Raw genomic sequence first — 18,998 nt, forward strand, 5'->3', positions numbered from 1 at the left:
TACGATTGAATTAATTTGTTTCATCGAACGAATCAAAAAGAATATAAATTCTTCATTACTGGTAATAATAATGCAAATTTTTTTAAAATTTTATTTCTACTGCCTTACTGCACTTCAGACTAATTAATTTTAATTATGTAATTAAGTTCTTAGAATAAATCAAATTTAGGAAAAAACGCGCCAACATTTTACTCCCCTTGGCACTTCCGGTGAGTAAGTTACTCAGCCCTTAGGAGTTTACTCAGTAGCCTTAGGAGTTTACTCAGAGTTTACTCAACAGATGGTGCCACACAAAAGTCCTAAGGGCTGAGTAAAAACTAACCCGGAAATGCTAAGGTTCCTAGCCCTCTGGCGGACAAGAGTAAAAAGTGTGACCAATTTTTTTTTTGTATTTACCCCTATTCCGGATAAACAAAAACCCTATGAAAAAAAATTTACGGCAAGAATTTACGGCGAGAGGGCAAAAATTTACGGCGAGAGGGCAAGAATTTACGGCAAATCTACCGCTAAAAATTAAAATTGCAACACATTTACATTGATATTAATTTCAACGGTTAAAATAAAAACAATTATCAAATTACTTAACAAGTAAATTCCTATGCCATAAAATTGTTTGAGTTCCGAAAGTAAATGCGATAAAAAGGAAACGAAACGAAAAACCGCCATCAAAGAAAGTAACAGAGGACGCCAAACTAACCCATATTCCAACGACCGCGAATTTCAAGACCAAGCGGAGAGGCAGATAAAAGTTAATAAAAAAAAAATAAAAAAAATGAGCAAAGACATATATTATTCGGACAAATATTTTGATGAGAAATTCGAGTATAGGTAAGTGAAAGTGTTGAATTAACTGTAAAGTGCCGGTGGCTGTGTGGGTGCGGGTGTGTGACATTTTCCTTAAATCTTGTCGTTTTCCCTATGTTGCAGACATGTGGTCTTGCCGAAGGAACTCGTGAAACTCGTACCGAAAACACATCTAATGACCGAAACGGAATGGAGATCGATTGGTGTACAGCAATCGCGTGGGTGGATTCATTACATGATACATAAACCAGAGCCGCATATTCTACTCTTTCGGCGACCAAAGACGGAGGAGTAGGACAAGAGTCGAGCCCTGGAGATAAACCTAAGCACCCAAAAGATGATGTCCTCGTTTGTCAAGGGCAAGAAGAAAAGGAGTCGTCTTTACATAAACACACACACACATACATATATAAGAACAACTGATGCACACACCAACACATTCTCACAATTACCGATTCACGTCCGGCAGCTGCTGCTGCTGCTTAAACGGTGGTAGCTGAGGCATTCAATGAAAAACCAACTGTTGCATGCCCTACCCCCCAAACCCCGTCATCATCCTCAAATAACATTTGTTCTGTTTTCTCTCCCTCTCTTTCTCTCTCTCTCTCTCTCTTCCTCCCTTTGCTTTGATCCTCCCTTATAACTTACATTTGAAGAATTTCTTTAGTTTGCCTTTCATTTTGATACAAAAAATACAAAAAGTTTTAGAATCTTCAAGTATTTTATGCCATATTTTCTACTTTTTGCCATAATATTATGTATTTTATGAGAAAATTTATGAGAAATAAGAAATATGAAAAAACAAAACAAAATCGTGAAATTTTTGCATATTTTCTCGTTCTTTCATTTGAATTCTCAAAATAATGTTAAACGAAATCTGATTTGTGATCTTTGAAAATTTTAATCAATATATTACCTATGTTAACACATAAATATAAAAATAATAATAAATATTAATAATGTAAAAACTTGAGGCGTTGATTGCTTTAAGTTTTTTATATTTTAAACAAAGAAAATCATCTTGAACGTATTTTTGTTACAATTGAAAATTATATTTCAAGTTATGACTGAGAATTAAAGGTAAGTTAAGTCAATGTATATGAATTCCATTGTATTTATATATGTATTTACTGGATTTTTTATTGATTTCAGTTCTGGAGGAAAAACGGGAGATTGAACTTGATGAAACTAAAGTCCCTCAGATGAACAGCATCGGGAAGTATAGTAAAGTAGCATTGATATATCTTTTGAACCAATGTCAATGTTTTTAATCATACTAATTAGTATGTACTTCCTACAGATCGCAACTTTATGTCAGCATTGCCAAAAGTATTTAGATTTTCATCAAGATACAGTAAAACTTACCTAAATAGTAAAAATTTTTGTAAAAAAAAAAAAAATAAACTCCTATACTATATCAAGTTGCACAAACATATATTATATTATCTTTGCAACTTGATAATATATTTGTTTGGGCAACTTGGTTCCTTCAATTTTCCAAAGCCCAATGGCAAAAACATAATTGAACATCTATTTCAACTTGTTCTATATTTTAATTGAAACAAGTTCTTTTGCTAGTCATTTTTTAAAATCAATCCCCATTTTCTTTAAAAACCAACTAACAAAAATTTATCTTTTGACAATCTAGTAACTGAAATGGAAAACTTTTTAATCGATATAGTTTTATATTTTAAATTGAAGTACGATGTAAGAGAGTAAAGTTTTTTTTTTGGGCAAGAACATCGTTTGAACATTTTTCTAAACTAAAAATAATTTAAACTACAAGTGCTATATTTTAGTCACATTTTAGGTAAACTTTTACTTTCTTTTGAATTCTAAAAGAAAATTTTTTTTGTTTTATCAAAATCTGTCGTGAGACAATAATTAATAATAATAAATTTGATTTAGTTCAAGCTCAAAATTGGAGAAGTCAGTCATGTGGAGGTAAGAATGGAAGATCCAGCGGGTGCCTTCTCTTCAGTCTTCTTGTGTGGGTACTGTTGTCCAGCAAGTTGATAGCCAGGATATTCTCGTGATTTTCAAGCCTCAGGATGCATCGCTCGCTCAGCCTGCGCTAAAGCCAATTAACTTATGGCAAACGGATGTAAACTGTATGAAGAATAGTTTATTTACCTTGATTAATTTTAAACTTATTAACAAAGCGGGGAGTATATGGAAGTCCGTCTGTAGTTCAGTGTTTCCGCTTGTATTTAGCGATTTGCTGTACTATTCTTAGTTATTACTATTCTTATACCCCCTCCAAAGGCTCATCCTCATTATGGCAGAAACGTTTTGTTAAATGAACTTTGCCTCACGGCACTTGCACACCCATACACACACACACACATACACGGGGAAAATGAGATCTCGACTTGGTGATATTTGAAATTTCCAGTGTCAAAAATGAAGATCGACAGTTCCGGTCCAAATGTTTGGTTACCACATACACACACATGCATATGCATACATATAGGTTATATATGTATATATAATATATAAATTCAGTATATATATATGAGAGAAAGAGTCGCTTGGTTTGGCACAAGGGTAGCGATTTTTACTGAACGACTATGCCAAGGGACTACGATGTAGTAAGCTGCTCCCCCTTCGATTCCACACCGAACACTGATGGCACCCATTCACATATACTCATATACTCACAAGCCATTTCCCATCAGCTAGAGAGAACTAGCCCCCAAGGCGAATCGAATTGAAACAGATCAAAGGCAGGCTGCAGCTGGGTTTTTGCTGATTTTTATTATTTTTAATACAAAAAACGAATAGAAACCGGAAATGCCTAACTAACATTTTTTTCCTACTCTTTAAGCATTTGCTCACTCTCGGCTATGTCACAACTTTCTTTTGTATGCGGGTCAAACTGGCCTAATAGATCTCAAGTAGTCTAGGGTAATGGTTCCAATGAAAAGATTTTGATCTTTAAGTGGAGATCTTTTAAACTAACAAATTGTTTTAGACTAATCGACAAACTTGACCTAGTTTAGCATAAAAGGCTTGGAAAAGTCAAATACATTTAAAGATTTGTGACTTATCTGAGAACAATTGTTCAAAATAAAAATCAAGGTATTTTCTCGATAGAAATTAGAAATCAGATTTTGGTTCGGGAATACCATATCAAAGGGTTTGAAAACTCACCCACAACTTGAACTCAGTACCAGGCAACCTTTAAGTATTAAGAAATAAATACTTTGGGACTTATAAAAATAGTTCATATTTTTCACCATAATGAAAACAGAAATTTAAATGTATTTAATTATATTTTATTTTTAAAGTAAATTGGCACACATACTTAAAAATGTGAAATTGTTAGTGTTTTTAATAAAAATTTCGTTATTATTCTTAAGTATTTTTATTACTTTTAAGAACTTAAGATTTTGGACCTGGAAATATTAAGACTTTTGATAAAAGACATTTTCATGGCCATCAAATGCGTTAGTTATGCTTTAACTATAGTTTTTTAACTCACTTCAAACTAGCAAAATAGTTTCAAAACTTCTGAAAGGTAAATATGTTTTTCTAACTGATCAATTTGATTGAAATATTAAAGAAACTTTTTTTAATTTTCGCTTGCAGCAAATTAATGGAATCTTTTTCCGGGCTAATTGTGTGTCTTGATGTCTTTGGAACAATACTCGGATGATCACAACGCAGTGGCACAATGCAGCGGCTAATGAGAAAGTATCGCGAAATGGAGGACAACTACTGAAAACTTTGAACTACTTTTAAGCATAATGAATTCCTTTCAAGAAACATGGAAAGAAAGCGAGAACAAGGAGGCAAATTACGCGATGACAACGCGTCGTATGAGTTATAAGTGAGAAGAGGAAGAGCGCAGTGGGCAACATTTGATGAATGAAAGCCAACCAACGAGCCCCGTGACATCTCACACCCCGTACACAATCGCATACACACACACACTCCCACACCCACAACACTGATGAGAGTTAGCTCTGCCTCAGCTGCTGCGGCTGCAGTCGCGGTCGTTGGCTATATTTCGAATTTGATTTCGATTTAGTTTTTAGTACTATTTTATAATCAGACGAGTCAAGTTGTGTCTGCTCTCTCTCTATATAGACTCTCGCTTTCTATGTGTGGATCGTCGTGGATGCCTGATCAGGTTGATTGACAAAACATATAGCAATAATCGTCGCGTACAAGTCGGAGTCTCGTGTGTCGAGTAATATCGAAGGGTTTTTTACGCAAATCTGACATACTACATGTGAATGCATCGGAATTGTAAGTGGAAATGCTGAAAAAAAAAACAACAAAAATCAAGCGAAAAACCTCAAAAAATATAAAAATAATTTTGAATTGAGACATCTGCCAAAAAAGCGAAACACAAAAACCCATAAACAAAATGCTAAATGCACTATAGAATAAAAGCAACGTTATTGAAAACTTGACAACAAATCAAAATCCAAGGAAATAATATGATTTATGCTCTCTAGTGTGTGTATAACTTGGAGGACTTTAATTACTCCCATCTGAGATTGAAATCCTTTCAGTTTGGTATATTGTTTTATGTAATATTAGATTTGAAACAATTTTCTAACATTTTATCTTGTATCCAATCGGTAAGTTTTCTGTTTTACCGGCTCAATGTCATCATCTGTTTAATGATACCCTATAAGATAATGAATAGACAGGGTAGTTGAGCACTTATATTGACTGTGCTACAAATTTCAAGATTGTGAATGAAATGAAAGTTTAAAATTAAATGAACAATTTTTTATTTTGTTGCTTAAATGTCCCACATAACTCCAGATAAAAATTGTAAATTTGATCAAAATATTTGCAATCAATATTATAAAATTAAATTATAATAATAGTAAATTTCTAGGGCTTTTTTTTGCTTTCGAGTTATATGGATCCAAATTAGGGATTTCTATATGTACTGGGGAATCCATTATATTTATGTTTAAATAATTGAAAGAACAAAAAACTTTTTCAAACATTTTACTATAGTAAATTCATAATTTCATTATGTTTAATAAACATTGTTTATATGAATAATATGACAGTTAAAAGAAAATTTTTTATTTATATTTCTTTATTAACATTCCCTTAAAAGACATTGTAAGGATATATAATAGCTGAGTTTAGCCTAGATAAAACAGTTTTTTCTTACATTTTTGCTTTTTTACGAATCGATTTTAGCTTCTTGAGTTGAAGAGAGGGAAAAGCGTGAATAATTTTGATTACTTGCTACTGATAAGAGAGCTCATGGACCACAGAATTAAGGGCGGTGGACAAAAAGGGTATAGATTAACCTTCACAAGGCTAATATCAAACTGTGGGCGTGGCACTATGTTCATATATATAAAGCAGACAGCGGAAAGTTTACTTTTTTTTTTATTTGTTGTATTTTTAGCACAGATTTCTGTCGTATGCAGTTTTGTGTGTTTTCTCTGTATTTTGTTTTTGTTATGCAGATAAAAATAGTTTACTTAATTGTTTATATTTAAAACTGATAAGAAATCTTGCACAAAAGATGCAATTGTTTAACCTGCCCTCGCCAAAAGTAAAAAATAAAACCACCGAAATATATAAATTTTCTCACTCATAAAAATTAAGTTACCCATGCTTCTATTTATTACATGTGCGTGAATCTTCAATTAAGATCCAGTTCGAGAGAGAAGAATCTATTTATTTAAGATCAAGACCTTTCAGTTTCTGCATTTAAATGGTATTTATTAATTATCTCGGTTGCGTGATTTTGTTTTTTTTTTTTTTTTACTTTTGCGGAACTTTTTCTTATTTGTTGATAAGGCAGAAATTTCAAGATCTCAAAACGCCAAGCTTATAGATAGATAGACAGACAGACAGTCTAGATTAGCCAAGGTGACAAAGGCCGCTTGTCAGTCGCTAATCAAGATTCGTGCCGTCATCTAAGCAGATCTATATATACATAGGTACATACATATATGGGTTAATAATTCGATGTGTAATCTTATCAATCCCCTCCATAAGGGTTAATCATTCGATGTGAAATCTAATTTAACTGATGCAAATGTAAATGCATTTTATTGGAAACATATAAACATTAAAATTATTTAGACGGGAAATTAAGTGGCATTCGTTATCTTATATTTCATATAAGAAAAAAATAGTGAAACCATAAGCGATGGGGCTAATGAGTTAAATGAAGATCATATAAGTAAATGAAAGAATCTGCGCTGAATTCAATTGACAAATTAGTCATATTTAATATTTATTTGTAAAGAACCTAGTCACTATTAAAATAGTCTAGTTTTTATATACTACATATGTATATATGTTTGATATAGAATATAGTATGTGATGTTTAGTATAGAGCTATAAAGGGTTATACAGGAGAAGGATCTAAAAAACAAAGAAGAAACTCTACAAATTTGTCAGGTTTAATATGAATCCGTCCGAGGATTATATAAAATATTTTCTACCTACAATTTAGATCGCTTAGACTTCTGCTAAGTCTCTCTAAAACAAATAAATTTTGTCTGCAATAATAATTAGTCCTCAAATCTGCGTTATTGAATTTAGTTTTTTTTTTGAATCTTTAATATTTAAAGGATAAAGTTAATTAAATGTTTACATAAGTAATTAAAATATCTTTAATATGAAAAAATAAGCATTGCTGTAGGGGAATTTATAAGATAATTCTGAGAACTCATCCTGTATATAAAATTCTCGAATTTTCCGATTATATAAGAATCTTTTTTCAATATCGAAAACATTTTGAATACAGCATTAAATATCTTGTTATAGAATTAGCCGACTTTGTTTTACCATGTAACAAACGTACATATTAATTATTAAATGAAAATTTAACTAGCTTGGATATTAATGAACAGCTGGATAGCTACGAGGTTCTAATTGTAGGGTATAAACCCATTTAGTGTTATTAGAAAAAACATTATAAGATAACTGTAATTTTAAAAATAAAACTTATACAAGTCTAGAATATAATTTAATCATATTACGAGAATTGCGTAATTACATTTTTACGAGGAATTATGTCGCTCACTTTTAAGCCAATTTTATTGTTCACCACTTTTAATAATTCGTTAATATTTATTGCAAAGTTTTTAGTACTTGTTAATTATCTTTATATTCATGAAATGTTTCAATTTGTATTTTATTAGGCGGTTTCATTTAGTTGAAACTGGTTTTCCACACACTTAATTTATTCCTTCAGTCTCAAAGACAAATGGGTTGGGTCCAGCTGGCCCCCTCTTACTCTCCCCCACCATACACTAGTCACCCGTAGCGACCCTCTTGGCTATTACTAATCAATTTGCATTGAGAATGAACATTAAATATTTGCATCTCACACTCAGCCTGCCTCTCCTCCTTCTCCGCGACAGTTCTATGAGTTTTAACTAACTACGAACTGAAAATGCATTAATTAGCTGAACTTGTAAAACAGATTGTCTTATATAAATACGTGTTTTGGAAATTCAATTTTTTTTTTTCTGATGCCCTACTGGAATTTTGTCTATGTTTAACAACAATAACATTTGATTTGTTGATGTAAACTGTCTGTCAATCAAATTTCCTTAAAAAAAAAATTTTATTTTCTTTCCATTTAAACACACACATGGCGGAAATTTTTGATTAGAAAAGGAACTTTTGAAATTAATAATTAGACCTTTTATTTTTTGCTAAACGGGGTGCTAATAAACACTTCTTTTAGACATGTGAAGTTCAAGTTTATTCAGAATCAGAACTTTTCGAGGTAAAGTAAAATATATTTTTTCAATCAATATAACGATTTTAAAATATTAAATTTAATAATTGATCTTTGTTGATAAAGAAAAAAAACATAAGATTTATATGCACTTAAGTTAGGTTCCTTTATTATGATAATAAATTTATTGGTCTTAAGATTTGATTAGATTAAAAAGGATCTCAAATTATTTATTAAGAGAGAAACTACTTTATGAAATTCAATTAATTATTATAATTGTAATCTAAAACTTTGCAACATTCTCTAGAATTTTCTAAATTTATTATAAAATTAAATATTCCGACATTATCATATTCATGGTTTTATAATACTTATTGATTTCGTTCAATTAATCTAAAGTTGAATCGTTTAAATTAATTTGCCTTAAATATGCATAATATTTTGTTTCAACACTTTTTAATCAATATGGATGAACTTGTACTCGTAATTTTGTGCAATTTTAAATTACAATAGTTTCCGGTTTTTTCAAGTTCAGTATTCAGATCCTTTTACACACCGTTCGAGTTCAACTTCCGCCAACACTTGACACACAATATCTCAAACAAATAGATCTACTTGCAGCTTGCGTTCAATTAATATGCAAACATAAATCGATGACAATGAGTGGCGAGTGAAGCATTTTAGCTGAATTATTTATAATTTTTTACATAGAAAACAATTTCTATCTGTCAGATATGTGTAAACAAATTCGTTTACATGATTCACGGTCAAGTTCAGAATAGAAAAAAAACAAAACAGAAAGCGATATGCTTATACATATATGTATACATATATATATGCATATAGACAGACTGATCAGTCGGTCACTGTGGCTGATTGTATAACTGCATTTCCGAGCACATGCTCACCACTTATTAATCAAATTCATAGCTACTTAATTTCTTATCTCTCATTAAAAATTCAATTGAATCTCGAGTGTTAAACATTTCATTAATTGACTCACTCAAAATTTTCGCGCATTTCATCTAATGAATTGAGCTTTCTATGAAAAAAAGTAAGTGTTATATACATACATATAGTATATCAAGTGACGGAACACATGAAGAAAAAAAAATGTATTATATTTTTATACGTTATCAAAAGGGCATGCCTCTAAAATACGATTTCTTTAGAGTTTAGTCTAAGAACTTTCTTCTGTATGCTATTTGCATATTCATATATTATATTATCATTTCAAATTAACTTTTATTGTAATAATTTTTGAAGAAAATTTGGAAAAACTCTTGATGGAAAACAGATATTTGGTAGCCATTGTACTAAATCTAATCTAATCTAGTCTAAGTCTTTGTTCTTATGAGGTCCCCTTTAAAAGAATTTAATTAATATTTGTCTTTATAATATCATTCACAATTTAAGTAAAAGAACACCACCACAATCGATCTGGGAAAACAAAATCTAGGTATACAGAACGGCAAATAAAAACATATAGGTATATATTTTTGATATAGAAAAAAAAACTTCTTAGAGAAATTTCGACTACTTAAATTAACAAACTTCTATCCCCATTGAAAATTTATATATCTTCGCAAAAGCGACTAATAAGTGTAACATAAATAGGAAATACAATTGAATACATTTCACAAAATTTCTCAAATTATTTCAATTCGGTTCAAGATCTAGGGGCTAGGCACAGTTTTCTCAGTTTTTGGAAAAAAAATGTTTGGATAAAGTTTCTATCTCAACTAAAAAAAATTATAAAAATTGAGTCAGAAATTCTAGTTTTATTCAGATGCTCTTAACAATACAAAACGATTATTCAGGCAGAATTCAGATTAAGAGAATACTTTTCTAATAGATTATGGTTCGAAAACGTGTAAAGACTGCAAAAATAATTGTTTTCACCTTTTCCGGAACCATCAACAAACAATGGGAAAACAATAAAAAGTATTTGTAAGTGCGACTTTTGTTCTTTAAAATCGGGTTGAGTATATTCAATTATATTTATTATATGGCGTACGCATCCAAATGAAAAAAACACTCTTTTATTTTGAAAAAGTGATAAACTTAAAGCTCTTGATTAGTACTAAGGTTGCCGCCAAAATTGAAAACCAATTTCAACAAAATTCAAAAACAAATAGAAGAAATTTACACGACTGAAATACAAAAGTCGATTTGAAAGTAAAGAACTCAAACGGCGATAGTAGATAAACCTGAGAGACGATTTGAATATTTTTTAATATATGTATTATGTAGTAGTGTGTAAGTAGTTCTATTTTAAATTGAATTTTAATTATTAATCGAGCTATATGAGGTTAGTCTAGCAAATAACTTTACACACTTATTTCCATATGAAACTAATCTGAGGTGTGGGAGTTGAATTCCATTTTAAGACAAGTCGCAATATTCTTAATGCCGTCATGCACTTGTTTTTCTTTTCTCATTCTTTGACAATTGTAATGCAATTGAGTAAACAATTGCACTAGAAAAAAGTGATATAATATTTTTGATTAAGACCAGGGTTTTTTTTTCTTTTGTACTCTATTCAAATTGGCTAACTACCCAATTGACAGCCCTCAATTTGGGTCACACATGATCTGTGAGATCGTATCATGATCGTTGGTTATCATTGGAATATGGATCTCATTGATTACCGTTTTATAGGAGCATTTTGTGACACAGTTTTGTACATTGCCCTTGCACCGACTGCAAAATATTTCATTATTCATGATCGTTTATGTAAATTTATTTGTTTGCTGTTGTTTTCTCTCAATTCTATTAATTGAGCTGCCTTTGGTGTGCATTTTGGTTACCCTCTACGGTTATAGGGCAGAGGAGCGTATTTGTTAAAAGTCAAAAGTCAGGATCAACAATCGAGCCCATCTTGTTAGGTCCATCTAGTTAAGCTCCTTTCTCAAATGTAGCCAATAAAGGTATTTTCTTTAATATTAACCCCATGGAAATTACTCCGATTAAGGATAATAATTAAGCATACAATTTTTAATCAAAAACATTGTTTGACTTATTTTTCTTCTGAAATTTCTGAAGAATTCTTCATATGTATACCTTGAAATTTTATTTTTGAGATACCTTTAAGAATCATATTTACAATAGGTAACAAAAATTAGGTATAAATGATCCATTGCTTTCCTTTCTTATGATTCTCTCATAACTTTAACTTAATTGAAAATATTTTTTCCAAGATTTCTAGGTACTTAATAAGTTTTAGTTAGTTGAGAAAATATTTAAAAACACTTTGAGCAACAGTGTAAAATTGTAATTGGTGTTAAAAGCCAAGAAGTAAATTATTATTTGTTTGCGAAAATGTAAAATGTTTGTTCTTAGTAAATCTCCCTAATTGTTTTATTTTGTTGCAAACCTTTTCATTTTTTGATATCAACAAAATAGTACACAAAAATACAAAACACAAAACCAAACAAAAAATTGAATGAATGAAGAAAAAAAAAAAAAACAAAAAAGAAAAAAACACAAAACAAAGCAACTTCCGGTTTTGCGTCAAAAGTAACACCACCAAGTGTGCAATCATTAGCACGGGGAATTAAGGGAGAGAAGGCGAATCACAAAGGCAAAGCTCTGCCAGCTGCCATCGAAGCAATGCGGATCGAAATTGGACTCGGACTCGCATGCGGATCATACACAAATATATATATACATATAGGTATAGGGGTTGTAAAAACGACCCAACGTTTTACGTTTTCTGGATGCGCAAAAGCTTTTGTGCGAATGTTTGACGGATTAGTCGGTGATGGTTTGTTGACCAGTGAGGAACAGTTTGAAAATTGTCTACAAATTGTCCCAGAATCATTTTCATAGAGTTTGTGACCAAAGAACAATGCAAAAAGTAACGTGCAAATGTGAAAAGTCTGTAATAGTTTTTAAACTATAAATTACTTGTTTAAGGTAAAGTAAAAATAGATACATTTTCCTTTTATGATGTCATTATGGGTCTATTGAAAGCTTGTGCTATTAAAACTGAAATTTGTGGGAACTTGAATAAATATACAAAAACGTCATTTAAAATTATGAAAATTAGCTAACTACTGAATACACTAAACTAAATACTGTATAAAAAAAAGAAACGAAGATTAAAATGCATAAACAAACACAATTTAGTTATTTAAATTCATTTGAGGTGTTAAAAGTTAAAATTATTCTATTCTTATATTTAAATTGTTGAGTGATTTTCTATTCAAAAATCTTAAAAAAGTGCAATTAGTTTCACTTATTTATTTGCGTTTTTTTTTAATCCTTTTAACAGATTCAATTGCACCGTCGTATCTTAGACCCAGCTGTGATTAGTCTAGCTTAGATATCTATCTAAGTTATTGACTAAACTGCCAACGCACTTTTTAGTGCGTCGGGGCCCAAGTAGAACAGGAGTGGGGTCAAGGCCCATATAAACGTAACCCCTCCCCCTGCCGACATAGTAATCACTTGGCAAAAATGACGCGACCCAAGCAAGATGACAACAAATTCAAAAGCTTCATGCAGGAGAATGTCCTTACCATGGCCACCGTGATTGGTGTGTTTGTGGGCGGCCTGGTGGGATTCATTATTAAGAATAGCACTGGGGAATGGACAAAGCGTGAGATTATGTATATATCCTTTCCGGGTGAGATCTTTTTGCGGTAAGTGAAATCTTAAGAAATAAAAATCATGAGTATATATGTGTATGTCTCCCTTTGCTTTTAGCATGCTAAAGTGTTTGATTGTGCCATTGCTGGTGTCTTCGATAACCAGTGCCATTGGTGGACTGGATTTGAGCATGTCCAGCAAAATTGCCACCAGGTGAGAAAAGGATGAATTTAAAGTTGGTGGAAGATCAATTATAATTGATTTTATTTTAGGGCCATAACTTATTACTTTGTCACAACCATTTCCGCTGTCATTTTGGGCATTTGTCTTGTCACAACACTGAGGCCCGGACAGGGTGCCAAAATTGTCGAGACCCAAACGGAGAGCATTGACAAAGCATCAAAAGTGTTGACACCCGACACCCTCATGGACTTGGTCCGGTAAGTAGACAAAAAAAAAAAATCGAAAAATAATCAAATGATTTGTGGTTGATATGATCTTTTGTTCATTATAGAAACATGTTTACGGATAATATCATACAGTCAACCATGTTTCAGGTATGCTTTCTCTCTCTCTCTTTCTCTTAATGTTTTCTGCAAACCCTCAACCCTAATTGATTCTATTCCCGACTGCCTACAGAGATCCGCTTCAATTATTCAATTGAAAGTCTTTGATTGAAACAAAGCGCGACACATTGCAATCACAACTGACATTATAGAGGGATATCACAATTTCAGATGAATGTACAAGTTCACAGATTTCATGTTTTTAGGAGGGGAAGTGTTTTTACAATCACCCTAGTGACGAAAGCACACACAAACACGACACTCATAGAAATACAAACACACACACACACAACAAACTCTTGTATGCTTAATTTTCAATTATCACATACAGACAGATCATGAGGCTCCCCAGACATAAATTGAATCAAAGTACTTAGTTTGCTGTTGCTGATTGTAACTACTCATTTACATATATATAGAAATATATATATATATATATACATATATCTATATGTAGTCGTGCAAAATTGTATGCTGGCTTAGGTAGCAGTCCAAATAAATATTCATGCGGACAATTAGATTATTGTCGCTTTTATACGACTCTGACTCAATCAAGGGAAATATTAAGAGCTTGGAATTGTTGTTGTTTTTTTTTACCTATAGATTTGCCAAACTGATCTATTTTCAGCATAAATATGTTGGAAGTACAGTTTAGATACAGTAATCTCTAGTTTAGGAATGTTTATGAAATAGAAACTCTATGACTTTTTGAGAATTATCCTAAATCTATAGGTTTCCTCATTACTTAGATAACATAGGCCAACATGATTTATGGTGATGTTAAATTGAGAGATGTTTTAACTGATTCTGACTCCGTACTCGGATTTTGCTCATCACATACAGATTTTGTGAAATCAGGGAATCAGGAAAATAGACATCCAAAAGAATACTATAGAAAGTTAAAAATTGTTTTTCTACATTTTAAACAGATTTTTGAATTTGAGGCCCTTTGGAATAATTGCTACGCATTTTCAAGTATTGAATTCACTCTATTTGTATAATCTTTTTGAAAGCAATCTTAGACTCATTTAATTCTGATTATTTTAATAATTTCGAAAGGATGCAAAACCACACATACACATAAGTCGAATTGTGTCTAATTTATTCCAAGAAATCAAATCCAAGCCAATAAATACTGGAACTTTTAAAAAATATTTTACAGCTGTTATTTTATACTCTAAATCATTCAAAATGAAAATTGGTCTACTATAATAATACTTATAAGTTTTTTTCCTTTAAGTTTAATTTCCATTCTATATCTGATTCTAAGACATTTCTTATAGCAAATAATGACAAACTTTGACAAACTTACAAACTTGTTTTGAAATTCTGTTTTATAACTTGGGTGTTACAATCCATAATAATATAGTTCTCGAAGAGATCTGCTTATGACATAAATATTTTCTCATTTCAGCATCGCACAGAGATCTATGAAAATACCAGCATTAGCCCAGCTCGTAAGTTTTATATTTTTCTCGCCATTTCCATTTCAAAAATATAATTCCTGAATTTCTATGATATTTCTTTTAGAACCCATGGAGAATTGGGAATTTAAGGCTGCTCAACGTGAGGGTTCCAATGTTTTGGGTCTGGTAATGTTCAGTGTTATCTTGGGTACTACCATTGGACGAATGCGGGAGAAAGGACAATTGCTGCAGGATTTCTTTACCACTCTAAGCGAGGCCATGATGACCATCACATCTTGGGTGATTTGGTAAGTCAATCAAATTGGAAAAGTTTTTATTGCTTATTTATTATGTTCAACATTTTTAGGATTTCTCCATTGGGCGTGGGCTTTTTAATAGCCGCCAAGATCATTGAAATGGATTCGATAGCATCTACAATACAATCTTTGGGTTGGTATTTTATAACAGTTATGATTGGACTCTTCCTCCATGGATTCGGTAAGCTGGATAAGATCTTGACTTACTAAATCATTGAGTAATTCCTTTAAATTGTTTGATTTAATAGGAACCATTGCCGTAATTTTCTTTTTGGGCACTAGACGTCTGCCATATCGTTTCATTGCCAAGCTCAGTCAAGTGCTGGCCACAGCATTTGGTACTGGTTCCAGTTCAGCCACCATGCCATTGACCATCAAGTGTTTGGATAATATGGGCATAGATCCCAGGGTAACACGCTTCGTTATACCCGTTGGAGCCACCATCAATATGGATGGAACTGCTCTGTATGAGGCAGTTGCTGCCCTCTTCATTGCCCAATATCGTGAGATGAGCTATTCCTTCGGCACCATTGTGGCCGTGAGTATAACAGCCACAGCCGCTTCGATTGGAGCTGCGGGAATTCCTCAAGCTGGTCTGGTCACAATGGTCATGGTATTGGACACTGTGGGTCTGGAGCCCAAAGATGTATCTTTAATTATAGCCGTGGATTGGTTGCTGTAAGCAATATATATCTCTTTTGCATAATTGTATAATGCCAACTGCTAATTTATTTTCCAGGGATCGGTTCCGCACCACCATCAATGTGATGTGCGACGCTTTGGGCACTATTCTGGTTAATCATCTTTCCAAGAACGATCTGGCTAGTGTAGATAGGGTGAGTGCTTTAATTTGGATCTCCATCAGTTCTAATAACAAAGATAGTTATAAAACTTAACCAAACTCTATTGTTAATCTGAAAAACAGAAATTCTCAAGTGATATAAGTTAAAGTTAAAGTCTATTTAAATTATGTATTTATTACTTTTAACATAAATGGGTTCTAGATAGATTTTGTTTTTGTTGTTAAGAATATTTAAAATCTGTCCAACATGGACAATGATTCGATTCGATGAAAACCATATAAAACATAGCAAAAGTACACTCAAAGTGGTAGGGTTCATAGAGAACGAGGAGACTAGCCCTACCAGTTAAGATCAGACCTGAAAGGGAAATCCACAGGGTGCAATCTTTTTAGTCTGCGAGGATAGTTTTCATTTAGCAGATCTGTTGACACACGGTTGGGGTGATTAGTGAGTCTGCCGAGGTGGCTCCGAATCTCAGGACCTCCTTAAAGATTGAGTGGTTTTAGATAGATTGAAAATTATTTATATGTACAGTAAATATCACTGAAAATCGTACACCTATTGTGGATTTACAATTTGCTTTAAAACTTTAAACTTAAACAACATTTTTGTACACAATATGAGGTTAAGTAAATTACTTTAATAATATAGGAACAGGATTGGCAATCCCATAATTTCTCAAAATGTGCCAATACTCCTAAATGTACGAAAACTGTAAAATTATAATATTTTATACTTTTTTTAAAACGACTAAGGTATTTTCAAAGATCTCATTTTATGTTTAATTTAAGTTGACATATTTTTTGGCCTGTTTTTGTGCGGATTGTATAAAAAGCTGCAGTCTCTGCATATCGCTTAAAATAAGATCAGTTTAAACGTAGATCTGTACAAATGGAAACTGTTTTGGAGTTAGTTTATAGTGAGATAAATTGTATAACAAACAAATACATTTATTTTCAGAAGGGTTAGGTATCTACAACATTAATTATACCCGAAAAATATGTATCTTATTTCTATACACTTTTGCTCACAAACTTATTTGGTAGATTATCTCGGTTCTGATTTATTGCATATAAATGGAAGGTTGTCCTAAATTTAGACCCACTACTGTTACTAGAACTGGTCCCAGATAAGATCATTGCCATAAGTTAGATTTTAATCCTAGAGCTGCCCAAGTTTCTAGCATTTTATATCTAGTCCCCAAGTTTCTAAGCTCTTTTTCTGATACGAAATATTTTTCTTACTTACAGTTGAATGCCGAGCCCCATGAGCTCCTCGAGCTCGGTGCCAATGGACATGAGATGAAAGAATGAAGGCAGTCTTCGCTTGGCGCCTACAATCGCAAGCGATGAGTGGACTTGTCCAAAGTGTGGGCCTGGTTCCACATTCTTCCCAATAATGACAGCGATTCCGATGACGATGATTATGATGAATACTATGATCGCTATCATTAGGCGGGTGAATGTGTGTGGACGAGGGACTGCACATCATCGATTTTGTTGAATGGTGACCAAGACGCAACTAAATTTTCCGATAATATCATTTTTGCAATGCGGCAGCAGCAATGACAGCCCAAATAGGAAGCTGCTCCAAGTACAAGTACTAAAAAAAAAAACAAAAAAAAAAACAACAACAAAACACAAAAAAGTAAGCAACAAAACAGCAACGAATTTATATGAAATTGTTTGTTAAATTAGTATAAATGAAAAGTAAGAAAAGTAAGACAAATTATGAAGACATAAAGAAAGAAAGAGGTGAGCAAGGAACACACATTTTTACTTCTAAATTCTAGAAATACTTTCATGGTGTAAATAATTTTTAAATATTTATAATTAAAATTTAATTTCAGTTCAAATTTGCATTACATTTTCATAAAATTAGTATTAATAAAAAAAAAGAAAACAAAAAAAAAAACGCAAGCAAATGAAAACAAAAACCAAAAGCAATTGCATTTTTTAGATCGCAAATTGTTAAAACTTCACTTGAAATGGAAAACAAAAACAGTCTCTTAAATAGATTCATTATTAGTATTTGTTAAACAGTTATTATGCACAACAAAGACAACAAATTAGAAACTAGACAAATGTATCCAAAAAGCAAAAAGTAAACAAAAAAACATTTAAACCTAAATAAATATTCAAAAATCAATCAGAACAGGATTTAAATGCCGTTACAAGTTCGTGTTCATAGTTGAGCTTTGTAAATACTTAATAGCTTAAGTATCCCATAAAAATATATTAAACACAAAAGATATATAAAAACCAAAAAAAAAAAAAACAAAAACATCAACAACAATCAAAGAAAAAAACAACACAAAACATTTAAAACCAAAAAAAAAAGAAGAGGAAATTCCACATTGAAAACCGAGAGAAATTTTGAAATGACAATAATACCAAAATATAAATGTATTTTAGTATGTTTCTAATCAGCCAGTCAAATTTATACGTAACAATTTATTTATTATAATCTCTATTAATTAACTAAACTTAAATAAGTTCACAACAACTGCAAAAATCTAAAAACAAAATAAAAAAAAAAAACAAAAATAACAAGAATATTAAACACAAGTTTTCGAAATACAATAACAATCATTGAAAAAACAAAGAAACATAAGAAAATAAAACTAAAATAATTTAAACAAAATGTTTGTAGTTGTGTGTAGTCTAAATATATGTTTACTAATAAAACTTTATGAATATTTCAACAAGTATTAAATGAAGTTTCGAATCTAATACGAGTATAAAATGTATTATTTTGTTAACAGTTAGTATGATGATATGTAGATAACCCCGAGAAAGCGAAATTACTGAATCATGGAAGAA

At 31.7% G+C, this 18,998-nt stretch overlaps 2 protein-coding genes across 2 annotated transcripts; both read left to right on the top strand.

The window, feature by feature from the left end:
• Positions 1-464: 464 nt before the first annotated feature.
• On the top strand, positions 465-1,820 carry LOC6642782 (cyclin-dependent kinases regulatory subunit). Its single transcript, XM_002064678.4, has 2 exons — positions 465-828; positions 928-1,820. Exons 1-2 carry the CDS (start codon positions 773-775, stop codon positions 1,097-1,099), a joined length of 228 nt encoding a protein of 75 aa, XP_002064714.2. The 5' UTR covers positions 465-772; the 3' UTR covers positions 1,100-1,820.
• Positions 1,821-4,880: 3,060 nt separating this feature from the next.
• LOC6642783 (excitatory amino acid transporter 1) lies at positions 4,881-18,090 on the top strand. The gene is made up of 11 exons (XM_002064679.4): positions 4,881-5,058; positions 12,768-13,137; positions 13,202-13,297; positions 13,357-13,524; positions 13,599-13,641; positions 15,065-15,107; positions 15,181-15,364; positions 15,424-15,554; positions 15,622-16,051; positions 16,113-16,209; positions 17,427-18,090. Exons 2-11 carry the CDS (start codon positions 12,953-12,955, stop codon positions 17,487-17,489), a joined length of 1,440 nt encoding a protein of 479 aa, XP_002064715.1. The 5' UTR covers positions 4,881-5,058; positions 12,768-12,952; the 3' UTR covers positions 17,490-18,090.
• Positions 18,091-18,998: the final 908 nt, after the last annotated feature.

Source organism: Drosophila willistoni (genome assembly GCF_018902025.1).
Source record: "Drosophila willistoni isolate 14030-0811.24 chromosome 2R unlocalized genomic scaffold, UCI_dwil_1.1 Seg167, whole genome shotgun sequence".
Taxonomy (NCBI): domain Eukaryota; kingdom Metazoa; phylum Arthropoda; class Insecta; order Diptera; family Drosophilidae; genus Drosophila; species Drosophila willistoni.

Bases quoted from the DNA above. Each gene is read 5' to 3' on its own strand.
- LOC6642782 (XM_002064678.4), top strand. From the start codon at position 773: ATGAGCAAAGACATATATTATTCGGACAAATATTTTGATGAGAAATTC. The intron at 829-927 runs GTAAGTGAAAGT...CCTATGTTGCAG, and splicing joins GATGAGAAATTCGAGTATAG to ACATGTGGTCTTGCCGAAGG.
- LOC6642783 (XM_002064679.4), top strand. From the start codon at position 12,953: ATGACGCGACCCAAGCAAGATGACAACAAATTCAAAAGCTTCATGCAG. The intron at 15,108-15,180 runs GTAAGTTTTATA...TATTTCTTTTAG, and splicing joins TACCAGCATTAGCCCAGCTC to AACCCATGGAGAATTGGGAA. The intron at 16,210-17,426 runs GTGAGTGCTTTA...TCTTACTTACAG, and splicing joins ATCTGGCTAGTGTAGATAGG to TTGAATGCCGAGCCCCATGA.